This window comes from Hirundo rustica, chromosome 18 (genome assembly GCF_015227805.2).
Source record: "Hirundo rustica isolate bHirRus1 chromosome 18, bHirRus1.pri.v3, whole genome shotgun sequence".
Lineage (NCBI taxonomy): Eukaryota > Metazoa > Chordata > Aves > Passeriformes > Hirundinidae > Hirundo > Hirundo rustica.
Genome location: NC_053467.1, coordinates 925248 through 951539, shown reverse-complemented (window position 1 = coordinate 951539; position 26292 = coordinate 925248). Strand labels below are relative to the sequence as shown.

Sequence of the window (26292 nt, the reverse complement as noted above, 5' to 3'; positions counted from 1 at the left end):
TATATATGTATATGTGTGTGTGTGTATATATACACATTAGGGAGGAAATAGAAGGAAATAATTTAATTTACCCATTGGGATAAACGGTAGATAATTCCCCAAGGAATGAATTTCTTGGGGAATTAATTTAGGGTTGAACAGACACAGCCTTGGCTTTTCTACAGAGGAGAAGCCCTCCTTCACAGAGCTCATTTCCAGCTGCCTCCCAATTTGGGATCTGTGTTCTGGTTATGGGATGGTTGCAGGTCCATGCACATCCAGCACGGAGCACTATCCAGCAGAGCGAGGCTCCCCAAAGCTCCTGGAGCAGAGCAGCACCGACCCTCACCTCCCATGGACAAACAGCCAGAGGTGCAGGCAGATGTGCAGACAGAGCCCTCTCACCCCCACAGCCCGCCAGGGACACCTCAGCTCGGCTCTTTCCCTCGCAGGGACACGTCTGTCCCCTCACAGGGGCTGCGCTGTCATTGAAGAGTGAGGAAAAGCTGCACCAAGTCCACGTGGGATGCACAGGGCAAAAAACACATGGCATTTCTTTACAACTTCTGAAGTGCAGCGGGAAATCCGGGCATCCAGCCTGCTCCAGGCTGCCTCAGAGCACCGGGATGGGCACCCAGCTCTGCCTCAGAGCACAGGGATGGGCACCCAGCTCTGCCTCAGAGCACAGGATTGGGTGCCCAGCTCTGCCTCAGAGCACAAGGATGGGCACCCAGCTCTGCCTCAGAGCACAGGGATGGGTGCCCAGCTCTGCCTCAGAGCACAAGGATGGGTGCCCAGCTCTGCCTCAGAGCACAAGGATGGGCACCCAGCTCTGCCTCAGAGCACAGGGATAGGTGCCCAGCTCTGCCCCAGAGCACAGGGATAGGTGCCCAGCCTGCCCCAGAGCCCAGCACCACCAGCTCTGCCTCTTCCCAGCTCCGGACATCTCAGGGCTGGATCCTGGGAAAGGAGATGTTCTCCCAGACAGGCCTCCAGATTCTGCAGAGCCACCTCGATGTCCCTCCCCGCCCTCCAGAGCGGGTGTCAGCGAGCCCTGGGGATGGTCACTGGGAGGGAGGAGGTGGCCCAGGCTGTGCCAGAGCCAGCATCACCCTCTGGGAACAGAGCGCAGTGGAAGGCGCTCTGGGACAAGGCTCTGCTCCCAGCAGGCTCCAAGGGCAGTTTGTCACCGAAGGGTGACCGCTCCCAGGACGCTGTGGCTTCCCCTCCTGGCACGGCCTCTAATTCAGGAGTCTCGGGGCCGTGCTGTGCTGCACGTCCTGCCCCGCCGCTCTGACGTGGCTCCGCGGCCTTTGTGGCCTCGTGTGACAGCCAGGTCACACAGGGTGACCCAGAAAGGCCCCTGCAGGTGTCAGGGGAGCCACGGCTGGCTGGGGAGAGGTGAGTGCTCTTCACCCTCGGGCTGTCTGCAACAATCCACGGGAAACGCAGGAAAACCGTGGATGCGCAAAATGATGGGACACGCACAAAGCCCATGCACAAATGGACGGGACGCGGATATGGGGACAGAGGCGGCCCTGGTGGCACCGTGCCCGTGGAGGACACCGGCCGTCCCGGCTGTCCCAGATGCGGCTTGGGACACGGCAGCACCGGCCCTCGGCAAGGGAAGCACGAGGGCATCTCCCGGCGCTAATGACAGCCCGGGCGGCTAATTACAGGGCAGGAAATTAAACACGCAAAGCCAGCCCCAGTATCGGGGCAGTGCCAGGGAGCCGCTGCGGGCACGGCCCGGCCGGAAAGCCCTGCGGAGGAACCTGGGCAGAGAAACCCGGGCAGAGGAACCCCGGCAGGGGAACCCGAGCAGCCCGGGGACAGCGATGGGGCAGCGGGGGAGCCCCGCCAGCGGGGCACGCTGTGCCGGGAAAACAGGGAATGAGAAAGCCGCGATGGACAGGGACGGCCGTGGGGGATGCCAGCTCTCCTAAACTCGGCTCGGGGGTCCCTGTGGGAGTTCCGAAAGCCTCTGTTCACAGGATTCCTCGCTTCACGGACAGAGAAGCTGTGCGGGGAGCGAGGCAGCGGGCGCAGGATGAGGAGGAAGAAGGCGGAGCTGCCCCGGCCCGCTCCAGCGTTTGCCCGGAGGGAGGGATGTCCGGGCACCCCAAGGGAGGGATGGATGGAATGTCCAGTGGCCCCGAGGGATGGATGTCCAGGCACCCCAAGGGATGTGTCCATGGGCCCGTGTCTGGGTGTGCCCCTGCCGGCGTCACCGGGCACAGAGCGGCGGAGGACGGGCAGGGGGCAGTTCCCGAAGGCCGCAAAGGGAGGAGGGCGGGACCTCCTCACCCCGGGGGCGACCGGTGGGATGGGGACGAACGAAGGATCCCCTCACCGTGCGGGACGGGGGCCGGGGGCGAACGGGAGGCTAACCAGCGGCGGCACCGGGGACCGGCACCGGGGAATCGGCACCGGGGAATCGGCACCGGGGACCGGCACCGGGGAATCGGCACCGGGGACTGGCACCGGGGAATCGGCACGGGGGACAGCCGAAGCCACGCCCCCTCCATCCCGGTCACGCCCCCCCTCGGCGACTGCGCCCCCGCCCCGGCGGCTCTTGCATCACGCGCCGGCCACGCCCCCCCAGTCCCCGGATGAGGCGGCCCCGGCGGCGCGCGCTGCGGCGGCTGTGGCAGGGGATGCGCTCCGGTGAGCGGCGGGGCCGGGGCCGGCCCGGGGGGCCCCCGCGGCGGCTCCGGCGGATCGGGCCCGGCGCGGCGGGCGGGGGGCGCGGGGCGGGCGGGGACGGGGCCGGGGGCGCCGCGGGCCCCGCTGCGCGCCGCGATTGGCCGGGAACTGACAACGGGGCAGGGCCCGCCCCCGAGCCGCGCCATTGGCCGCGGGCGCGGCGCCGCTGCCTCCCATTGGCCGCGGGCGCCGTCGGTCACGGCGCGGCCCCCGCTCGGCCGCCGCCCTGACCGGCTCCCCCCGCCGGGACCGCGCCGGGTGCGGGGCCGGCCCGGCCGCAGCGGGGCTCGGAGCTGCCCCGGGCCCTGCCCGCCGCTCCGGGCCCTGCCCGCCGCTCCGCCCGCCTCGGCCCCCAGCCCGCGCCTTTTCCCGTCACTGGCAGGCAGCTGGGCGCGTGGTTTGCCCCTGTTCTGGTCAAATCCCTGATCGATCCCTATGCCCGGCGCAGTCAGCGTCTGTTTTAGGAAGAAATTCCTCCCGGAATTGGTGATTGGATGCTGGAATGGGCAGGGAGGTGGTGGTGGAGTCATCCTCCCTGGGGACGTTCAGGGAAGGGCCGGTGGAGCGCGGTGCCCTGCTGGGTGACAGGGGCTGTTTGGTCACGGGTGATCTCAGGTCCTTCCTGCCATGCCGTGGTCTCCCTTGGGTGTTTGTCAGTAATTCAGGCAGGGTTCTTCTCCGAGGTCGTTATCCCTCCCGGCCCTGCTGTGTTGTATATGGACGTGCCCGGGTGATGAGCGTGACCCGAATTGCAGCAGACGTGCTGGAGAGGATGCGCTGCTGCCGGCAGAGCAGAGCCATTCCCCGAGCAGCCCGCAGCCAGCGGCTCCCAGCGACACATCCACATCGCTCTCCTTCCCGGCAGGAGGAGAGCTGTGCTCTCCCACCCGCAGCCCAGTCTGCGCTGGAGTGACTCAGGGCTTCTCTCCTCCCTCTGCCACGCTCCTGACTTCTCACAAGTGCAGGGGCTGCCGGGCACTTTTGGATGCCTGTGGCATTTCTTTACTCAGAGGTGGTTAAACACAAGAAACTGATGGAGAAGAGTTCCTTGGATACTTCAGATTTTTTTTTTTTTCTTCCATTATATATTTTTTTTGCCAACCTCCCCTCAAGAAAATTCCTGGGCACTGCAGAGAGCTGGTGGTCTTTCCAAGGTTGGTGTTCTGTTAGAGATATCAGTAACTGTAAGAGGAAGAAGCTGTCCCAAGGCAGAAAAGAGATTGGGACACTTTCAGATATTTTGGACAGGGCTGCCCAGAAAAGTGGTGGAGTCTCCATCCCTGGAGATGCTCAAGAAACTCCTGGATGTGGCACTCAGTGCTCTGGTTGACAAGGTGGTGATTAGTCAGAGGTTGACTTGATGATCTCAGAGGTCTTTTCCAACCTGAATGGTTCTGTGCTTCTATATTTATGTATTTAAATGTCACTTTGCCGTGCCTGCAGCGTGACTGCGCAGACAGAGGCTGGTTGATGGTGCCAGTTAGCTGCGCAGGATGAGGCAGAGGTGGGTAAATAGTGTGGATCTGGGGTTGATGGTGTTAGGTCTGCCCTGGAAGAGATCCCCTGCTTGTCCTGTTTCCTACCTGGCCTGTGCATTTCTGTATTGTTTGGGGCAGAGAAGATTTAATGCCACTTGTCACTGGAAGTCCCAGAAGTGAAGGAAGTGTTCAGAGGCAGTGTTTGAGTTGCTTTCCTTCCTCTTCAGGGGAAGACTCTTTAGATTTTTTTTCCCCTTTCCCCTGATTCTTTAGATTTTTTCCCCATTTTCCCTTTCCCCTGACTCTTTAGATTTTTTCATATCCGTAAGATATTTCCTCATTTGGTGGAGAAGGACAAAGAGAAAGGAAAATAAGAAAGTGGAGAGAAAGCACGAGACTGATGATGTCTGTGACCTTGGTGTCACAAGGAATCTTGTCTCTGGAGACGCTGCTGGCAGCAGGCTGCCAAGAGGTACAGCAACAAAGTACAGTTTATGCCCTCAGTCCATTACAGTGGGTTTTTTTTAGGTGCCAGGAAAGTCAGACTGCAGAAAGGAAATGGTGTTTTTGCAGCCCTTGATGTCTGCGACACCACAAACATAATCAAGATAAACTGGGGAGTGTGTTCAGCAGACTGCCTGCACTGCTGTGCTGCCCTGACCCCCGGGCAAAGCCAGCCAGACCCATCAGAGCAGATTTTTCATGATGTGGTTGTGTCCCTCGAGGGCTCTTCTGTCCCCACAGCTCAGTGGAAGGTTGTGCTGGTTCCTTCTCCCAATAAACACAGAGTTTGGGGGGTTATTTTTGATATTCCTGTCGTTAAGTGCTCGCTGCAGAGCCCCTCTCTGCCGGGGGCTGCTCTGTGATGCCATTTTGGGGGGCATTTTTCAAATCCAATTCGCCACCCCTGGCACTGGTAGAACTTCAGAGGTGTAAAAGCAACAGAATTCAGTCCTTTTGGCAGAAATCCTTGCCGGGTGCTCTTCCCTTGGAATTCCTTGTTCATCCTGTGGTGTCCAGAAGCATCTGACGCTCTGGCCAGCGCCTTCCCGGGAGATGTTGTCATCGGGGTGCTTTGGATTGCTGGGATGGCAGGGAGGCCCAGGGGGCATGGAGCTGTCCCTGCTGCAGGCTCTGGGCTCTGTGTGCCACAGCCTCGCAGGTAAATCGTTGCTGCTGGGTGGGATGCCCCAGCATTCCTGAAGGTTTAAAGGGAAAGCAGGCGGAGCCGGAGAAGGTGGAGCTGGCTGGGTGGTCCCCAGAGGGGTTCAGGTCCGTGGCAGGCTGGCGTGGGTGAGGGTCAGAGCTCCTGTCACACCTCACCAGCCTGCCTAGGAGCGAGCAGGGACAAGGCAGGGACAAGCCGATCCTTTCCAGGGCCTGAATTTCCTTCTCAGTCTGCTGTTTACTCCTCTGGGTGTGGGTTCACCCCTCTGGTGTTCCTGGAGCTGGGAGCAGACTGTCCCCGTGCTCAGGCCAAGTGTTCTGGGACAGGCACATCTCCAGGAGCCTTTCCTTCACCTCTGCAGGTACTGAACCTGCAGCAGGAGCACCAGCCTCTTCTTTTTTAGCCACTTCAGTGATTACTTGGGAAGGAACAGAGGTCAAATGCCTGAAACTTCCCATGTTTGTGAAAGCAATAAATGTTTTTTAATACAAAATTCTGAAACTTTTGGTAGTCGTGGCTTGATTTCTGAGAAGAGGCTTTTTGCATCAGCGCATTTCTGCTGGTTTCAAGGCTTGTTACCCAGTGCTGGCTCACTCTTCAAGGGTTTTCCTGTGACTGGATATCAAATATTCACCAGACAGATGAGTCTTGGCCATGTGGTGTAGAACAGACATGTTATATTTGATTAATGAGGCTGTCGAGATAACAAGGCTTTGCTGTGTGGTGCTTGGTTTATCTTAAAGGCTTTTCTGAGTTTGGCAGCAGGCTCCTGCAGGTAGGAATCGGTTATCTCCTGCCTCCCGTGCTGCCCAAATTGGAAATGCGGGATTTATTATTGCAGCAGAGCGAGGAGCGTTGTGCTGACGCCGTGCTCGGTGACTTTCTTCTCTTCCTGAAAGCTCCCGTGCTGCTGTCGTAAGAGAGAAGGAGGCATTTGTTGTGGTTCACTCGAGAACGTTCAGTTCAAAAATAGCACTGCAGGAGAAGGTTCACTTCCCAGAGGTTCAGTTTCATCCCGGCGATGGAGGCAGGCACACGTCCAGAGGCATGTGGAAATCCGCCGGCTCCTATTCCAGCGTGAGCAGAACGAGCCCAAATCGATTGGGGAAATCTAATCCACGGCTTCTGCTTGTTTGTTTTCCCACCTTCTGATAAGACCACGCACATTTGCTCTGAGTTTTGGCTGAAGTGCTCGTGTCGCCTTGCTTTGAGTCTCGATTGGGTTTGCGGGGCAAAAAATCCGGAGCTTCAGGAGCTGGAGGTTTCCTGTTGGTCCTGACGGTTTGAGAAGGTGAAGAATGACGGGAACAAGATTTCTTCTGCTTTTCTGCCTGTGAATCAGCAAGGAGGGGGAAGAGGAAGAAGAGCTGGCTGTGGACAGTCCTGCTGTGGTGCCAGCCCTCGGTGACGGCGTCACTGCCCCCGACAAGGGGGGACTGGCAGCCAGCAGGCGCTTGGAGGTTTTCTGATAGCCAGAGTGGGTTGTTATCTCGACAGCTGAAGGCCACGTGTGAGCTTGGCAGAGCTTCTTGATCAAGTCCCACTTGAGCTGGTTGCTTGTTTAATTCCAAAGGTCAGTGGTGCCTTGCAGGGAGGGGGGATCAGGCAAGCGTAGCTGGGGGAGTTCAGCCCTGTGGTTGGTCCTGTTTGAGTGGCCTGGCTTTGCTTCTGCTTGTTTTTTCGTGTTTGGTGTCTGGAAATATTGGGCAAGCGGGGTTGCGAGGAAGAAAGCTGAAAAATGTGTGGAAAAACGACCTGTTCCTGAAGACCAAATAATATTAATTCTCTATGTAAGGCAGTATTTGTGAGCTGGTTTTATATGGGAGAGTGGGAGGCAATTAAAATCAGGAGGAATTCTTCCTGCAGCCGCTTGAGAATGCTGCAGGTACACCCAGGGTGAATTGCAGTGCTCCAAGTCATCCCTGCCGTGACGTGTGAGGGACTGAGTGACTTTGAGAGCGGGGAGGAGTGGATTCCCCACTGTGGGAAGGGGTGGGTCCCAGCTGAGAGGTCGTGTTGGATTTCAGGCTGAGTGTTTTGGTCTTACATTTCATCCCGAGCTTCGCTGCAGTCTCCCATCACATGGAGAGCCCGGGAAGGTTTTTTTAAGGTACCGTGTGACATTTCAAGCTGTGTTTGTGTTTTCGTGGCTCGGCTGGAAGGTGGCTCCAGAAAGGTTTGGGGTTGGCCTTGGATGCAAGATTCCTTGAAAAATACCATCTGCATGTTGGTTTGGTTACTCGTGGTGCATTCTTGAACCTTTGGCTCTCGTGATATCCGGAGGATACTGCTCCTCTCATTTTAAGGATGCTTTCAAGGTGGGAAAACAGATTCATCCTGTACAAACCCCTCTGGATTTAGACAAGCTCTTAACCTCCACACTGTGTTTTTTCAGAGTCATTGCAGCGTGGAAGAGTTCTTTCCTTTTCACAGCGGAGGGTTTCTCTGTCCTGCTGACTTTGTCGGGGGGGCTTGAAAGGAGCCCCGGTGTTCTGAACGTAGTTCTTGTCTGGGAGCAGCTTTGGAGCTGGAGCTGTGCCCACGGAGCTGTGTTTTCCCAGGGCACCGTGTGAATGCTAAGCTGTGTCGGAATGAATTTGAGTGGGCAGCAGCCTAAGCCTGCTCTCATTTTCCCTGGAAGACGCCGCTGCATTGTCTTGTCTGCTCCCTGAAAGGCTCAGTGTTGCTTGTCAAAGGCTGGATTCTGCCAGTGCCACGTATGCAGAGAAGCCCTGAATAGGAAGGACTGGCCGTGCTGGTTCTCAGCTCCCGACAGAATTCCCAGGGCCGGGACAACAGGCAGCAGGCTGAGGCAAAGCAGTTCTTGTTAAACCCTTGGTATTCCGTGGGCATGCGCTCTCCCACACGTGAGATGTGTGGAATTGTCTGGTTGTGTCCTGATAACTCCTGGGATTTGCTCCCTGCTTGCACAATCCATGGTTTTTGTGCCGTCGTTCTGAGGGAACGGCCGAAGGTCGGCGGGGTGAAGGATTTTCCCGTGGCCACATGTGTGCTGGGAGCAGGTTTGGAAGCTGCCAGCATCTCCCAGGTTGATGTTTTGGCCACAAAGCCCTGTGTTTGCAGGGTGTCTGTGTGCTCCTAACCCCCTCTCCTGCCCCTCGTGGGAATACAAGGGACAAAAAGCAGGATATGGGTGCTGGAGCTCAGCAGTGCATGCTGGCGTTGGCACCGGGAGCAGGGCTTTATGCAGGGCAGTCAGCAGATCCCAAATCCCTGCTGATAGCATTAGGGATGGTGGGAGACACGGAGCAGGGGCAGTCATGACCTGCCCCCCGCCTCACCAAGGCAGGATGAGAGAGCTGGAGAAGATCTGGATGGGTTGGGAAGGAAGAATTCCTGCCCAGGGCCTGGGCCAGCACTGGGCTGAATCTCCTCCCTCCAGTGTGTGAAAGGAAAAGGTGTTTGGACAAGGAGCGGGGAGCAAACACCCCTCCTGTCCTTGGGAGCCCTTCCTGCTCTTCACAGGCCGCTGTGCTTGCAGGGATCCCTTGGTGTTGATTTCCAAGGGTGTGCCCCGTGTGAGCAGACAGGAAGGAGTCGTGTGCCTTATCTCAGACACTTCTAGGAAATGATGTAAGGTGCTTTTTTTCTTGCCACATCCTGAATTTTACTGACAGCCGGCTTGGCTGCTCACCTTTTGAGCTCAGCTCCTCACCTTTTGAGCTCAGCTCCTCTGGAGCTGTGGGAGCTGAGGCTGCGTTGTGCTTTATCTGATTGATTCTGGGATGAATGTGCTCCCTGCTGGTCTAGAGCCGTTCAGGGAAAGGTTGAAGGGATCTATGGAAGGGTTGGATCAGTGCTTGACAAGCGCCTTGTCCTGGCAGCGGGAATCACCGTCCAGGAGCTGCTGGACACACCTGAGCTTTGTCAGGTGTCTGCTCCCACCGTGGAGCTGCAGCAGTTCGGGCAGGAATGCCGAGCTCCACATCCACAGCTCCTGCACAGAGCTTGGGATTTGTCCCTGTGGAGTGACTGAGCTGCCTTGGTAACGGCTGATGCAAGTGCTCCCGAAGAAAATCCTGTCTGAAATTGGTGATGGGAATGGCTCCACAGGTACTTCTCATTTTCTCAGGGCAGGGCAGGAAGCACCATCCGTTCTCCTGGGCAGTGTGAAGACCTGAGCCGTGACATGTTTGCTTCTGCAGTAAAGCTGTGGAGTTAAATAAACACATGTGAGATTCGAGGTGTTTTCGAAGGGCTTGGCACCCTCTGGATAAATTTGCTCTTGGTTGTGGCAGCTGCAAGCTCAGCTGGAGAACCAGTGTGCCAGTTCTGCCTCTCTGTGTTTGGCCTGGCTGCCCTCTGACGAAAGCACGGGATTGTTCTGGCCCACTTTGAGGTGTCAGAAATGGGTCACTGAGATACAGAGCACATTAGCGTGACAATTTTAGCCTGAAGGGACAGAGCTGGCTGAGAAGTGATGCTCTTGGAGTGTGAAAGGCACGACTTTTAGGTCAGCTCTTCTGATCAGTGTTGTTCAGAGCCTCTGCTTGGAGCACAGGGGAGGTTGGGTTCACCCCATCCTTTTTCTGGGTGGGAAGGACAGAATTTGAGGCTTGGCTTTTTGAGGAGGAAAAAACCCAAAAGCCTTGAAGAGCTGTGGGATTGCTTGGGGAGCGCTCAGCAATGCTGCATCTCCTGCCTGGGGTCTGAGCATCCTCCTGGACCTGCTCCTCATTCTGTCTCCCTCGCCACCTCTGAGACCTCTAATGTCTCGTGTCCCCTGGACCATATATAAAACCATACAAAAAGTACGTGGGGTTGTGTTTCCTGATAGCCTGGGGAGCTCCAAGAAAGGAGGATCCTCATGGAGAGCAGCTCACCAGGGCCTTGGTGTGGGAATCTTCTCCTCTGAGCACCTCCAGGCTGGGAACACTCCTCTGTGACGTGCTGGTGTCGTTTGTGGGAGAGGCTGACCTTCCTTGTGTCTGTCTGAGGCAGCAGCACTGCGTGGGTAATTGCTGTTACCTGCCTGTGACACAAGCAGGACTTAGCCAGGACTTGCTGCAGGAGGAATAATTTGAGTTTTGATCTCCGCACAGAGCTGTTTGTGGTTACCTCACCTGGGGTGTCCATCCTCCTTCAGTGCTCACCTTTGCAGCTCTAAAAGCAGCTGTGCTGCAGTCACTGTGTGGTGGCAGGAGGCAAAATCTCTTAAAAACCTTGAATGAAGTGGAAACTGAGAGCTGTAAATTTCAGTGCGTCACCACCTGCGGTCCTGAGTGGGCTTGTGACACCAGCTGGAGTTTCGGTGGCAGGTACAAAATGCAGCCAGAACTCGGTTCAGGCTGCTCCACAAGCACTTCCAGAGGCTGGGTGAGATCCTGGGGCTCGTTGGGGCAGGTCTGGGTGAGCCCTGGGAGGGGCTCTGAGCATCCTGGGGGTGGGTGCCAAGTGCTGGTGCCCTGGCTGGGAAGCCCAGGGTTGAGCAGAGGTTTTGGGGCTGATCTGCCTGGGTTTGTCCTGACTGTATTCCTGTGCTGGTGTCCTGCAGGCCGTGTTGATCATGGACAGTGAAGAAATCCCTACTTTTTCGAGTCCAAAGGAGGAAACTGCCTATTGGAAAGAGCTTTCCTTGAAGTACAAGCAAAGGTATTGTGGATTTGCAAGCTGAGTTTGGTTCTTAATGATCAGAACTCTGTTTAATCTGCCCCTCTGCGAGGCCACACCAAGATGGTTATTAGATACTTTAGAGAAAACCCGTGAGAAGAGAATTCTCAGGAAAGGATTTCCAGCTTTAAAATTCCCACCTCTGTGGGAGCTGGGTGTTTCTTGCCCAGTGTCGCCGTGCCAAGAACTGCAGGCTATGTTTTGAGCATGTTTGAGCAAGAGCAGAGCCTTTTTATGATCATGTACACCTTTGTGTAATTAAAGTGCTGCCTTAAGTGGTGTCTTCATGTTTTATCATAAGAAGGGCACCTTTGGGCTTGCCTTGTATCATTCCTGTTCCCTCAAGCTTCTTGTAGTGGAATTACTGGTATGAAAAGTGGCTGATTTGGTGTCTGCTGCATTTTATTCAAGTGTTTCATAGCTCCTGGTCCTGCCTGTGCCAGTGGTCTGCATCCCTTAGGGGACACAGGACTTTTTGTTACAGAAGTGCCAAGAGGAGCTGCTCTCTGGAGTAATGCTGTGCATCTGGAGGGACTGGAGGGTGGGCTGAGGTTTTTTTGGAGTTAAATCCCTCTCCCGAGCCTGAAGAGCCCAAGGGGCTTTTTTTGGTTTGGTTTGGGGTTTTTTGGGAGGGACGTGTCGGGAATGTGGAGGGGCCTGTCCCTGTGGAGAACCCTGAGCTGTTCCTGTGTGTCACAAATTCCATCTGAGACACCGCTGGATGTGTTGTTCCCTAAAGCCTGGGTGGTTTTCTCAGGGCTGAGCTATTAGGTGAGGTAAAGATGCAAATTTAATAAGCAAAGTATGTGGAGTGGCTACTTCTAGTATTTAATAACTCACAGCAATATGAGGTAGGCATGTCCTGCCTTCCTGACTCTGCAGGATTTTTACAAACATTAATTTTCCAGCTGGTGCAGAGATGCAGAAACTGTTGTTCTCTCTTCGGTTTCTGACCAAAATCTGGTTAAATGTTTGCTTAATTCATTGTCTGTTCCATCAAGCCTGCCAGCAGTGAAAGCTAATGGAGCACAAAGTGCTTCTCAGGCTCCCCTGAATCCTGCAAATAGCTTTGATTCCACACAGGCATTCAAGGTGGCTGCTGGGTTTGATGTAAGAGAATTAATTTCCTTTGATAGCTTAGCTTAATGTCATTGCTCTGTTTCCCCATTTTCCTTTTTTCCCCTTAGAGGTCTATGGATGACACTTAAGTGCTTTAAAACTCCCGTTTTTCAGCATTTTATTTCAGAAGAGCTGCAGGTTTTGTTTTAACTTGGGAGCTGCTGGCTTTCCCACTGATGAAATCCTCTCCTTGCAGCTTCCAGGAGGCTCGTGAAGAGCTGGCTGAATTCCAGGAGGGAAGCAGGGAGTTAGAAGCTGAGTTGGAGGCACAGCTAGTGCAAGCTGAGCAGAGGAACAGAGATTTGCAAGCAGATAACCAAAGACTGAAATATGAAGTGGAAACATTAAAGGTAGGGTTTTTTCCTGTGGTAGTGTTGATTTTCCTTTCAGCTTCGTCTTGGATCTCATTTTGGATCATCTGGGCTGCTCCTGGGCACCGAATATCCAAATTAAAAAGGAGTTGTCTGCTTAAGAGCCACACTGAAGCGCGGCATGTACCCCAAATAAGGCCAGGGACGTTTGTGGCAGAATTTTTCTTGTTCACGTCATGAAACTCGGTCCTGGAGTTTGTTCTGGTTTGAATTCCCGAGGCCGTGCCAAGGAGGAGCTTTATTTGTTCCACAGGGAACGTCAGCATAGCAACAGGGCACAACACAGGGGTGTTGTCAGGCCTCTGCCCTGTCACCTTGCTTTGCAAACCAGTCCTGCTGCCCTCGGGGTCTCCTTGCTTTTATGAGACCCCAAAGAAGCCAGAAACTGGGGGATTTGTGCACATCTTTCAGGGAGTCTCCAGGTCCATGCACAGCTGTGTCTGTGGAGCCAGGAATTGCTCAAGGATCTGCAGAAGGTAGCTCTGAATCGATGCCTCTGTCTTAACAAGTTCTTGAAATCTTGAAAAAGCATCATTTGGGGCAGTCTTGGCCTATTTGGTGAAGACAGAGGTTAGAAATTCCCTCAGTGGAAGGAGGGTTTGTGGGATCACTTTGTGTCTCCAGTCCCAGCTGTACTGCGGGCTCAGGATGTGTTTCATGAGCTTCTCCCTGCCAGTGCCCTCAGAGGGTGTTTGGCAGTGAGCTCTGCAGTCTTTGAGGGTGGCTCTGTGGGCCTGGAGGTTTCGTGGCAGATTTCAGTGGCCCCATTTTGCTGATGGACTCATCAGAGAGTTCCTGCTCTCAGGGTGGGTGCTGCCGAGGCAGGAGCACAGAGGGGAGGCGGTGCAGTTGCGTTTCTCTCTGCCCTCCTGGAGCAGCTGTCAGTGCAGGCTGTGGGAGCAGATGCAGGGATGCATCCCTGAGAGGCAGCTGTGCCATGGGATGGGATTTGGTACCGTGGCCAGCTCTGATATTCACAGCGTGTTCCTTCTCCCTCTCCGGTTTCTGCTCTGAATTAGCAGCGCTCCCAAGCCAGCATTCTGCGCAGACAGTGATACTTTTTGTGCCCTCTTCGTGCCGATGGCTTGGCCAGCGCCAGCAGCTGATGTTTATCTCCCTGTCCCTTGTTTCAGGAGAAGCTGGAGCACCAGTACGCCCAGAGTTACAAGCAGGTGTCGTTGTTGGAGGATGACCTGAGCCAGACAAGGGCCATCAAGGATCAGCTGCACAAATATGTGAGGGAGCTGGAGCAGGCCAACGATGACCTGGAACGTGCAAAGAGGTGAAGGCTGCAAACCTCCTCTTCCCTCCAAGTTTGCGCCACAGAGATCTTTCCTTTGCTGCTCAGCTCCAGCATTTCATTGTTCCTTAAAGGGAAAACAGCAATCAGAAGAGCCCCAAACAGCCCCAGGAGTTTGGATTGTTTGACCAGTGCAGTTGTCCCTCGTCAGCAGCTGGTTCCTGTTGCAGCAGGAGGGGCAGTGGGACAGGGTGCCTTGTGAGGAACAAGCCCAGAGCCAGCCAGGCCACTGCAGTGCCCTTGTACCCCCAGCTCAGTGACTGATGTTTGTGGTGCCGCTGCCTCAGAGCCCCTTTGAAGTCAGAAGCTGCTGCTTTCCATAGTCCCTGTTAAATCAAACAGGCCAGAGGAGTCTCCTGGTCCCTTGCAGAACAGCTGGAGGCGACAATCCTGCCCTTTCCAAGAGCCTGGAATGGGCAGGGAACGCCCGGCTTGGGAGGAGGTCCTGCTTCCCTTCTGCTGAGTGGGAATTCTGCCACTGATTCAGGGAGAGCAGGAAAGAGCCTCTGGCTAGCTGGGAAAAAAAGATCTGAGAGCTGAGGCCCTGTTTGCACAAGGCTCTTAAGCTCATGACTGACTTTTGACACTGATTTGGGGAGGATTTGGGTCTGAGGTAATGTCCCAGTGCTCTGCTGCCACCTTGGCTGGGCTGTGCCTGTGCAGAGCCCTGGGAGCCTGGCCCCACCGGAGCTGGGGCACTGATCAGTGCCCAGATTTGGAGCTGGGGCACTGATCAGTGCAGTTTTGGAGCTGGGGCACTGATCAGTGCCCAGATTTGGAGCTGGGGCACTGATCAGTGCCCAGATTTGGAGCTGGGGCACTGATCAATGCCCAGATTTGGAGCTGGGGCACTGATCAGTGCATAGCTTTGGAGCATGGCCTGGGGAAAAAGGAGCTGGCTGCTCTGGGCTGGCTCTTTCCCACATCTTTGGTCCATCTCTGAGAGTCAGATCGTGTTCCCCTCATCTTTTCTCCCTGCTCCTCTGCAGCTGATTTCTCCTTTCTGAGAAGCATTTCCGTGGCTTTCAGATGCTTACCTCGAACATAGCCCTGCTAACATTTTCCTTCTGTTATGCTTTTGAATGAGCTTTTATGCTGGCTGAGCTGAAGAACCTAATATTCTGGATTTTGTTTCTAGGGCAACAATAGTTTCATTGGAAGACTTTGAACAAAGGCTGAACCAAGCTATTGAGAGAAATGCATTTTTAGAAAGCGAACTGGATGACAAGGAGTCATTGCTGGTCTCTGTACAGAGATTAAAGGATGAAGCAAGAGGTATGGCTGGTCTGGTTGGTTCTGGGTCCTGGTGCAGGCTTGGTTTGCTCAAAGAGATGTGCAGCAAGCAAAGCTGATGTTTCTAGAAAGCCTCACATGATGAGACTTGAGCTGGATGCTTTGTATGTCCAGTGTAGCTGAAGACAAAAATTTCCTCATTTAGGGCAGAATTAATAGTAGATGAATTCAGGTTTTTTAACACAAAAATACTCTGTTGCACGGATATAAGCGAATTGAGGACGTTGCTTCAAAAGTTCCTCTTGCTGTGGGTTTATAAGCACACAAAATGACAGGGAAATGCTGGATAAATGATAAAGTAACTCTTAAAAAAAATCTCTCCTGTGTTCCTTCTAAGCCCCTTGGAAATTGCCTTAAAGTTGCAATAAAACTGGAAAAACCAGCAAAACCCAGGGGGCTGTTTTCTAGAACAGTGGAACAATCAGCAAAACAGACATGTTGTTTCTTAGATGAGTCATTTGGACACTTTTAGCATTTGTGAGTTATTCCCCCTGGCAGCGAGCAGGAGCAGTAGCCTCTAAAAGAACTGTCCAAGTCAGATGTGACGTTTCTGATTGAACAGCCTCGGTTCCTCTGCTGGGAGCCCAGGCAGATTTTCAGTTCAGCTCTGCTGTTTTACCTGAAATCAGTTCCAGGTGTTTGTTACACCTTAGAAGCTGTGACGTGCAGGGTCTGTGGAAATGAAGTTGCTCTGCCCAAAAAGGAACAGCTCACTTGTAATGAGGATCTGAGAGATCCATGGCAGGGCTGTGCTGGATGGGGAAATTTCCAGAAGCTGTGGAAAGGGAAGGGACGAGGTAGAGATAAGTCTGGGGAGGAGGTGAGAATAAAACCAGGCTTTTCTAATGCCCTGTCCTTTGGACTGGCCTCCAGTCTGCTCTCGCACTTGTCAGGGCACCAGGAAACTGGAGGCAAGCCTTGCACTGCCTTTGGCGTGTGTGGATGATGAATTGGGAGGGGAATGCAGGGAAGGGGAAACACAGAACAGAGCATTGCTCTGCTTTTCCCAGCTGTGTGTGAGCAGGAGCTGGGCTCAGCACCAGCGGTTTCGGTAACGGGGGGCTCACACTGCAAATGGGGAGGAATCCTGAGGGAAATCAGCTGTCCCCATGCCAGGGAGCTGTGTGGGGCAGGCAGGGAGGGCTGTTTGCTCCCTCCTGTCCGGGATGGGATGGAATGGGGCTGCTCTGAGGGTGTCCCCGCTGCTGGAGGAAGCAGCAGCAGGATTCTTGGGAAGTGTCCCCTGCTGCCCCTCCCAAATGAACAGAGAGAGTGTTGGTGAGAGAATCAATCACTGAAATGGGATTTTGTGGGGTTTTTGCCTTCTCTCAACCCTCAGACCTACGGCAGGAGCTGGCTGTGAGGGAAAGGCAGCAGGAGGTGACTCGGAAATCAGCACCCAGCTCCCCCACTCTGGACTGTGAGAAGATGGATTCAGCTGTCCAGGCCTCGCTCTCCTTGCCAGCTACACCCGTTGGAAAAGGATCAGAAAATAGTTTTCCTTCCCCAAAAGGTATCACCCAAAGGAATGGGGCCTGGCTGTGCTCCTTAGGGAGCCCAAGGGGGATGTGGGAACGTGGATCTCACACACTTCCATGAGGCGTGTTTGAATCCCAGGGGAGCACCAGGTGCATTTCAGGAGTAAATAGCATGGGAAAAGGACAGTGAAGCTCAGACATTGCCTTTGGGGGCTCTGCACTCTGCAGGGGGTGCCTGCTGCAGAGCCCTGAAGATATTTAGGAATGCAGGGAAGTGCAGGGGCTGATCATTCTGCTCAGATGATCAAACCTTGATCAATTCTGCTCAAATACGCAGCGGCAGTGGCCGGTGAGCATGGTCAGGAATTTGGAGTCTCTGTTACCACACTGACTTCTCAGGGCTCCTGTTTCCTCCATGAGGAAAACACCCCTTCCTCTGTTTCCCTTTCCCATCTGGAAGGCTCTGGACAGTCCCAGGGATTAATACTTGATTTTTTAGAGAGGAAGAGTGGGTTGCAGAGGGAGCTCTGGCTGGATTAGATGGATTGCAGTCAGTGGCCTCGCAGATGGAGAGTGCATGAACTCTGCTTTGGGGGCTAATGGGAACCAGGGCAGTGGGCAGGAATTAAGCTTTATCATAATTTTCCCTGGCTAGTGATCCTGCAGTTACTGTGGGTAATTGTATGAAATGTCTGCAGCAGGGTTGTAGATATATTTGGGTTTTTTTTTTTTAATGTAGAAGCTGTTTCATTTAAATTTTTTCAAAAGCCGAACTGTGGAGGAGTGAAGTACTGAGATGTGTCTGTGTTTGCAGCTATACCAAATGGGTTTGGTACCAGTCCACTGACTCCTTCAGCTCGAATATCTGCGCTCAACATTGTGGGAGATCTGCTGCGGAAAGTGGGGGTGAGTGCTCTGAGCTCTGGGCTCTCCCTGGGGCTCCTGTCCCTGTGCTGTCACAGCACAGCCTTGGCCCGTGCTGGAGCCGCCAAGTCATCCACAGTCGCTGCTTGGTACTCGATAATGCATTTTTTATTTATATTCTTTTGATTTTTAAAGCCTGATCCTATGGTTCTGATCCAGTTTGGGGTGACAGGTTTCATATTTGGAATAAAAATTTTTTCAAGTGCTGAGTTAGACACTGTCAACTTGTTCTGGCCTTAACTGGGCCTGCAGCTGGCCCTGTGTGAGGGAGGAGCTGGGATCACCCTGCCAGGGTCTCCTGGTGGGAGAGCTCCTCTCCCATGGAGATCTGCCACAGATACTGAAAGAAAAACCAGCCTGGAAACCTTCGGTAAGAAAGTGAGAAAACAAACGAGGAGAAAGCCAAATGCTCCCATCTGTGGTTGGTGGGGAAGTGAAATGCATGAGCCTTTAAAGGGATTACACTGTGAGCAGGCAAGAAGCTCTTTAAACATCTGCTGCGGTGTTGTTCAGGACCCAGGCTTTCCTCTTGGAAGAAGAAATGACTTTTGAGCTCCCAGCAGCTTGTGGATGAGCCTTGGTGGTTTGTGTGTGAGTGGAGCTCAGGGCAGCTGTGGCTGTGCCTGTGTCACCACGCTGAGCCTGGCAGGAGCTGCAGTACAGACAGTTGTTTTAGCAAAGCTGGAGGTGAGAAATCGCCTGGCTGCTCCCATTTGGAGGCAGCGAGCTCAGCCTCGGTCTGAAAGGGCAGCAGGACAGCTCGGGGTTAGCAGTGACACGTTTAAAAGGGGATCATTGTGAGGAAGAGTCTGCGGGGGATTTAGGGAGCTTAGTGCCAATCCCATGTGATTACTCTGCAAGGACAGGAAATGCCAAACAAGCGAGCTGCTCGCAGCTGGGCCGCTGAGCCGGGGCTGCAGCCCATGCACTGCCCTAGGAACAATCAGGGGGTGCTCAGGTTCTCTGGGGTTTGGCTGTGCCTCATCCCGGGCTTTGCACTCCCTGCTCCCCTGCCTGCAGCTTGGACGGGGAGTCCTTGGCTCGGAGCACACTGCCCGGGCCAGGGGATGATCTGTGACACCCCGAGCTACCCACAGCTGCCTGTACAGTCCATCGGCCCTGGATGAGCTCCCACGGATTCCTGGGGTCTGCACAGGGTTCACGTAGCTGTGGCAGCACATCAGTGGAATATTCTGTGCAGAACAGGAGCAAACCCCCCAGGGGGGAGATGAATTTCAGTTTGCAGTGCAGGCATGTGCAGTGTTCTGAACGCCCCTGTGACCAGGGGGCTGTAATGAGTAAGGACTTCCTGCCACACCACGTGGATATTCGGGATCAGGTGGATCCACAACACGTGGATATTTGGGATCAGGTGGATCCACACCACGTGGATATTCGGGATCAGGTGGATCCACACCACATGGATATTCAGGATCAGGTGGATCCACACCACGTGGATATTTGGGATCAGGTGGATCCACACCACGTGGATATTCAGGATCAGGTGGATCCACACCACGTGGATATTTGGGATCAGGTGGATCCACACCACGTGGATATTCAGGATCAGGTGGATCCACACCACGTGGATATTCGGGATCAGGTGGATCCACACCACGTGGATATTAAGGATAAAGTGCATCCACACCATGTGGATATTCAGGATCAGGTGGATCCACACCACGTGGATATTTGGGATCAGGTGGATCCACACCACGTGGATATTCGGGATCAGGTGGATCCACACCACGTGGATATTCGGGATCAGGTGGATCCACACCACGTGGATATTCGGGATCAGGTGGATCCACACCACGTGGATATTCAGGATCAGGTGGATCCACACCACGTGGATATTCAGGATCAGGTGGATCCACACCACGTGGATATTTAGGATGAGGTGGATCCACACCACGTGAATATTAAGGATAAAGCGGATCCACACCACGTGAATATTTGGGATCAGGTGGATCCACACCACGTGGATATTCGGGATCAGGTGGTTCCACACCACGTGGATATTCAGGATGAGGTGGATCCACACCATGTGGATATTCAGGATGAGGTGGATCCACACCATGTGGATATTCAGGATGAGGTGGTTCCACACCATGTGGATATTCAGGATCAGGTGGATCCACACCACGTGGATATTCAGGATCAGGTGGATCCACACCACATGGATATTCAGGATCAGGTGGATCCACACCACGTGGATATTCAGGATCAGGTGGATCCACACCACATGGATATTTGGGATCAGGTGGATCCACACCATGTGGATATTTAGGATGAGGTGGATCCACACCACGTGAATATTAAGGATAAAGCGGATCCACACCACGTGGATATTCAGGATCAGGTGGATCCACACCACATGGATATTCAGGATCAGGTGGATATCCAGCCCCTGATGGTTGCAGAAAGGGCAGGTGATGTTCTGGAGTAAAGGAGAGAATCAGGATGTTGCTCCTCCTTCCAGGAGTCACTGTCACTTCACGTAGAGGAAAAAAGCCTCACCAGGCCTGTTTGGAAGGGTGGCAGTGAAGCTTTAGAAATTGACTTTATTTTGCAAGCCAAGATGAAGGAAGACATTCCAGGAGGAATTGTCCTGGTGAAAAAACCCCAACTTTCCAAATGCACGGTTCTTCTCATAACTTGAGGATTCTGCTTTAGGCTCTCAGTGTTCTGATCAGCTCAAGGCAGCTGCTGAAGCAAGAAGTTTGGGTAACTTCTGCTAGGATTTGGCTTCCTTATCTGGGGTAATTATTTCAGAGTTCATCTGTTCTAGAATCCGAGCCCTCGTGGAGCTGAGTAATGTCTGGCAGTCTGCATCAGCGGCTGTGTGTTTCCTTTGTGGTGGGGTGACAGAGGAAATGACAGCTTTGTTCCCGTTTTTTTGCCAAGGGTGATCACGCTGCAGTCCTGATCCTGGCAATCTCGGGCTCACGAGCAGCAAAATGCTTCCTCTTAATTATTACTTTCTTAACACTATTTTTTTTTCCCCCCTCTCCCTTCGCAGGCCTTAGAATCCAAATTAGCTGCTTGCAGGAATTTTGCGAAGGACCAGGCATCGCGGAAATCCTACATTTCAGGGAACGTCAGCGGCGCCGTGATGAGCAGCAGCAGCACAAAGTACCCACACCCAGGGCACACGTCCTTCTTCGACAAGGGGTGAGCCGGGCACAGCTCTGCCCTCGGGGAGGGACACTGGGGGCACCTCTCAGGCCTTGTTTGTCCTCAGCCCACCGCAGCTCCCAGCCTGTAGGAGAAAGGGCAGGGTGTGCGGGGGGTGTCTGGGAAGCACAGGGAAAAGCAGGTGAGGGGGGTGGCAGTGCCAGTCCTGCCCCATCTCTCGGTAGCTGTCACCAAGCCCAGGCAGCGAGGGGAGCATCTCAGCTCAGCCCCCGTGCCCTCTGAGAGCTCCTCAGGAGCAGAGGAGGGGCTGCCCAGGCTGCGGGTGTGCTCTGGGGAAGCACAGAGCCACACCTGGAGATTCCCTGCAGCCGCTGAGAGCGGGCAGGGGTGTTCCCTGGGAGGGAGGGGATCCTGGGTGCTCACACCCCCTCCGGGAGGGGAGGGATGGAGCGTTGGTGGTGGAATTGTGGCTCCTCCCTGCTGTGAGCCAGCCTGCTTTCCTGGGAGCGAGGACCCCGCTGTGTGCCGTGCTCAGAGCTCCCTCCGGGACGGGGGGAATGCGTCTGTAGGAGAGTTTTCCCCAGCTCCCCACAGCACAGGGCCCTGTGGGTGTGCAGGGGTGGAAAGCACCGAGTTCTCCAGGGGTGCTGCGGGCAGACACCCTCCGTGCTCCCCTCGTGTCATCAGCGCCGTGTGATGCTGATACTCAAGCGCTTCCTCCATCCTGCGTTTATTTCAGGGAATGAGAGGAGCTGTTTCCAGCCTGGAAGTGCCAGAGCAGCCGGCTGAGCTTCCCACATTCATCCTCGGTGGGGCTGTGTGGGGAGCAGGGCAAGAGCTGTGCCTTAAAATCTGGCACTGAGAGCTTCTGGAGCCGCTGGTGTTGGCTGCTTTTGGAAGGGAAGAGTTCAGAGCCTTAAAGTCGCGTTCCAATCAGCCTTTTGGGCGGTGTGTGCTGCAGGGCACAGGGGGCTCTGCATCCCCCAGCAGTGCTCCTGCAGCTGCAGGGAGCAGGGGAGTGCTGGGGAGGGATTATGGCAGCCCCTGGCAGGCAGCGGGGCTATATTGAGGCGTGGTGTGACAAATAAGCTGATTGCTCCGTGGGGTGGGGGATCACTTTTAATTATGCAGATTGCCATCACACTCCTTAGCTGAGCTGGTTGCCTGGAGGGAGGAGCAGGCTGGGGCTGAGGGAGGCTTGAAAAGCCTGGAAGGAAATGCTGCAGCAGAGCTGGGGGTGTTAGTGGGCAGGAAAAGGGCTGCAGGTGGTTCATGTGCTGATCTGTGAATTGCCAGGGATGCTGCACGGTCCCGCTGCGCTGTCCTTGTCCTTGTACCCCCCTGTGCTGTCCCTTGAGCCCCTCCTGCTCCCTGCCCTGTGCCAGGGGGTGCTCCCAGTGCCCGTGCTGTGCTCCAGGGCTGCTGAGGAAAGCCTGGCTCAGCCCTGGCAGCTGCACTGGGAGCTGGCCCCAGCCCAGGACAGCCCGTGGTGGCTGTGCTGGGGCAGTGGTGAGTGTGAGTGTGACCCTGCTCCAGGTGTGAGTGTGGGCCTGCTCCAGGTGTGAGTGTGACCCTGCTCCAGGTGTGAGTGTGACCCTGCTCCAGGTGTGAGTGTGACCCTGCTCAGGTGTGAGTGTGACCCTGCTCAGGTGTGAGTGTGACCCTGCTCAGGTGTGAGTGTGACCCTGATCAGGTGTGAGTGTGACCCTGCTCCAGGTGCGAGTGTGACCCTGCTCCAGGTGTGAGTGTGACCCTGCTCCAGGTGTGAGTGTGACCCTGAGCCGGGTGTGAGTGTGGGCCTGCTCCAGGTGTGAGTGTGACCCTGCTCAGGTGTGAGTGTGAGCCTGCTCCAGGTGTGAGTGTGACCCTGCTCAGGTGTGAGTGTGACCCTGCTCAGGTGTGAGTGTGACCCTGATCAGGTGTGAGTGTGACCCTGCTCAGGTGTGAGTGTGACCCTGCTCAGGTGTGAGTGTGAGCCTGCTCCAGGTGTGAGTGTGACCCTGCTCAGGTGTGAGTGTGACCCTGCTCAGGTGTGAGTGTGAGCCTGCTCCAGGTGTGAGTGTGACCCTGACCCAGGTGTGAGTGTGACCCTGCTCAGGTGTGAGTGTGAGCCTGCTCCAGGTGTGAGTGTGACCCTGATCAGGTGCGAGTGTGACCCTGAGCCGGGTGTGAGTGTGAGCCTGCTCCAGGTGTGAGTGTGACCCTGACCCAGGTGTGAGTGTGACCCTGCTCCAGGTGTGAGTGTGACCCTGCTCCAGGTGTGAGTGTGACCCTGCTCCAGGTGTGAGTGTGACCCTGCTCCAGGTGTGAATGTGACCCTGCTCCAGGTGTGAGTGTGCCCTGATCAGGTGTGAGTGTGAGCCTGCTCCAGGTGGGAGTGTGACCCTGCTCCAGGTGGGAGTGTGACCCTGCTCAGGTGTGAGTGTGACCCTGCTCCAGGTGTGAGTGTGACCCTGCTCCAGGTGGGAGTGTGACCCTGCTCCAGTCTGCAGCCAGGAGCAGCTGGTGCCTGACTGGTGGGGTTGGCTCAGAGATAACTCAGCCCCATCATTACAGCTCTTCTGCTTTCCTCCTGCCATTTCAGTGGTTGAAATATTTGGGGTGTTTCCAGCTCTTGCCAAGGCCCTGCTCTCTGCTCAGAGGGGAACAGGGCAGCTTTAGGGGGGGCCTGGAGCACAGCAGGGCATGCACCGAAGCTTGGCTGCAGCACAGGAGTCAGGGTTTGCCTGCTCGTTGAAAACTCAGCAGTGTCTGGTGTAAGGTCAGTTTCCTGCAGATTTGTCCCTTCAGGAAGATGCAGGTTCTGTCCAGATGCCAGGGAGTGGCAGAGCAGCACCTGAGGATGGTCCTCAGGATGGATACTTGTGTTAGCTGTTGTAATTATTGTTAATTGGTTGTTAATGTCCGTCCAGCCTTGTCCAGGAAGCAAAGCTGCTCTGGGCTCTGCAGGGCCCTGGCACTGGGACAGCCAACCTGAGGTGCTTGTTCCCCTTCCTGCGCTCCTGAATGCCAGTGTCCTCTCGGCTGGTGTTTGTTCTTGGTTATTTTTGGTGAATCCCTGGGGCTTTGTTTCAATGAAACGAGCTGGAGTGGAGTGTGAGGAGTGAGTGCCTGTGCTGACACGCAGCAGCCAGAGCTGTGTCTGCGCTGTTACCCTGAGCAGAGCGCACCAGGCTGGGAGATCTGGGCCGCTGTTCAGCCCCTGCCCCACCTGGTTTGGAGGTGTCCTGGCAGAGAGGGAGCTGTGGGAGGCTCGGGGGCAGTGCTCTGTGCTCTGCTGGATTGCCCATGCAGAGCTCAGCCGGGTTTGCTGAGCTTTGCTTGAACACCTTTGCTTGGCCCCAGCCGTTGCCTCAAGGGTTGTGCTCAGGAATGTCGTTTTTGTGTGCATAAACTTTCCCTTTCTCTCCACTAGGCGTGAGAAGGTGATATTCCCCACCTTGGTCATGGGTAAATGAATTCATTTGCACTGATTGGCTGCATGTGGTGTAACCTGGGCCTTGGGGCAGCTCTGGGGGCTCCGCTAACTGCACGAGGTAGTTGGTAGTGCCACACACTAATGGCCCTGATCAAAGCCTGGGGCTGCAATTGCTCTTTCTCCTGACTCGAAATAAGCCTCTCTCTGCTGCTGTGACCTGTTGCAAACGTAAGCCCGAGTGCTGCTTGCTTTCTTGATCTGTTCAATACTTCAAACTGAGTGCATGTTCCCGATTGAACTGGTCACAGCAGGGATGGATGGAGCTCGTTTGGAAGGTTTGCCCTCTGGTTGGGATTTTCCTTCAGCGTTTTGTGCCTCTTGACTTGCTGATGTGCAGTGGTGTGGTTGTGGCTGACAGGAAAGCAGCCAAGGGCACGGGTGGCTGGGAGATGGCCAGGGCTAGAGCAGGGAGGGGACAGTGAGGGAGGGGACAGCAGTGTCCCTGCTCAGCGTCACTGTCCCTGCCCAGCACAGCTGGGGCAGTGCCAGGTCTCCAGATGTGCTTTACCAGCTCCCTTCAGGCCAGGCTGTCCAGCTCCACGAGAATCTTCCACTGAGGGCTGGTTGGATACTTAGAGCTGAGGGAGTCTTGGGCATGAGGTGCCAAGTACCAAATACAGCCTGAAATGCAGTTTAATGAGCCCAAATTAGTAATCGGAGCAGAGAGTGGTTGGACATGGACACCTCCCAGAGCTGCCCAAGTCCTTGGAGCTGGAGCTCCAGAGCTTTTCCCAGCTCACTCCTGGAAGCTTAGGCAGGACCTTTTGTCGGTTATTTTTTACAGTTGCTGTGTTTAAGGTATTTTCTTTTCCTTTCATTCTGTCTCGCAGTGCAGTAATGCTGATTTCTCTCCCTTTTTTTGGTGCCTTTTCGTGCTACCACCAGAAAGCCGAGGCTGGGCAAGCCCTCCTGAGCTCAGCCTTAGTGCCAGCTCCCAGTCTCGCCCAGTTTGGTGCCTTTTGCTGTGGCCCAGCACATCCAGGCTGCTGCTTCACCTTGGGTGAAGAAAGGCAGAGCTGGGGAGGTGCTGCAGGGCTGGGGTTTCTCCCCACCCCGAGTATTGCCGGGCTGCTTTGGGGGATCTCAGCACTCCTGGGGCTCAGAGCACGGATGGAAAAGCTGCCGGAGCCAGCGGCTGCTCTCCCAGCCCACGGGGAAGGCAGGGCCAGGGGGAGCCGGTGGATCTGGGGGGGCTCTGGGAGCCCTCCCTGCAGCCCTTGGGGGCTGGTGTGGCACAGAGACAGCTCTGCTGAGCTGTGCCACTGCCGAGCCCTCAGAGCGTGTGTGTGTGTGTGTGTGTGTGTGTGTGTGTGTCCTGGGGGACACGGGCACAGGCCCCGGGATGTCCTGACCCTGCACGGCCCCACTGCCTCAGGCTCTGGGGGTGCTCTGGGGAGTCACCTCGGCCAGGACGTGCCGGCTGCGGCGCTGGGTGGGCACTGAGCTGGCAGCCAGAGCTGTGATGGTGTGTCTGGCCCTCCCCTGCCCTGCCCTATCCTATCCTCCCCTCCCCTGCCCTGCCCTATCCTCCCCTGCCCTCCCCTTCCCCCTTTCCCCTTCCCCTTTCCCCATTCCCCATTCCCCATTCCCCTTTCCCCATTCCCCATTCCCCATTTCCCATTCCCCCTTCCCCTTTCCCCATTCCCCATTCCCCATTCCCCTTTCCCCCTTCCCCCTTCCCCCTTCCCCCTTCCCCCTTCCCCCTTCCCCTTCCCCCTTCCCCCTTCCCCCTTCCCCTTCCCCCCTTCCCCCCTTCCCCCTTCCCCCTTCCCCCTTTCCCCCTTTCCCCTTCCCCTTTCCCCTTTCCCCTTTTCCCCTTTCCCCTTTCCCCTTTCCCCTGTCGTGCCCGGCTCCAGGGAGGAGCGGGTCGGGCTCGGAGGTGCCGGGCAGGGGCACGGTGCCCTGTCGCGGCCGCTCCTCCCCTAACGGGGCTGTCTCTCGTTCCCAGGGCAGTGAACGGCTTTGACCAAGGCCCCCCCGGCCTGGGGGGCTCCCGACCGTCCTCGGCGCCGGGAATGCTCCCCCTGAGCGTATGAGCCCGCGGGAGTTTGGACTCGGATGCTTTTCTCGGCTCGCCTCCAGAAGAAGTGCTCCTGATTTTCCTCCCCATTCCCACCCCGGTGGAACGTGAACCCTGAGGGGAGGCCCCGAGCCCGCGGCCCTCCATGTCCTGTCAATACAGTTTGTTTTCTGCTGTCGCTCTAGTGGACGTTCTCTGCCCCGGCCCCA

The 26292-nt window shown here is 55.4% G+C and overlaps 1 protein-coding gene across 6 annotated transcripts; it reads left to right on the top strand.

The window, feature by feature from the left end:
* The first annotated feature begins 2576 nt into the window (after positions 1-2576).
* Positions 2577-26261, top strand: NDEL1 (nudE neurodevelopment protein 1 like 1). Of its 6 annotated transcripts, XM_058422902.1 has the most exons (10): positions 6300-6904; positions 10847-10944; positions 12278-12431; positions 13586-13734; positions 14891-15027; positions 16385-16558; positions 17338-17429; positions 20470-20621; positions 24001-24035; positions 26012-26261. In XM_058422902.1, the coding sequence occupies exons 2-10, from the start codon at positions 10859-10861 to the stop codon at positions 26017-26019; spliced, it is 987 nt and encodes a 328-aa protein (XP_058278885.1). In that variant the 5' UTR covers positions 6300-6904; positions 10847-10858; the 3' UTR covers positions 26020-26261. The 6 variants fall into 6 exon arrangements, with proteins under 6 accessions (XP_039937461.1, XP_058278885.1, XP_039937463.1 ...); XM_040081527.2 differs by lacking the exons at positions 6300-6904; positions 24001-24035 and adding an exon at positions 2577-2646; XM_040081529.2 differs by lacking the exon at positions 24001-24035 and having other exon boundaries at positions 6301-6904.
* Positions 26262-26292: the final 31 nt, after the last annotated feature.

Bases quoted from the DNA above. Each gene is read 5' to 3' on its own strand.
- NDEL1 (XM_040081527.2), top strand. From the start codon at position 10,859: ATGGACAGTGAAGAAATCCCTACTTTTTCGAGTCCAAAGGAGGAAACT. The intron at 12,432-13,585 runs GTAGGGTTTTTT...CCCTTGTTTCAG, and splicing joins ATGAAGTGGAAACATTAAAG to GAGAAGCTGGAGCACCAGTA. The intron at 20,622-26,011 runs GTGAGCCGGGCA...TCTCGTTCCCAG, and splicing joins ACGTCCTTCTTCGACAAGGG to GGCAGTGAACGGCTTTGACC.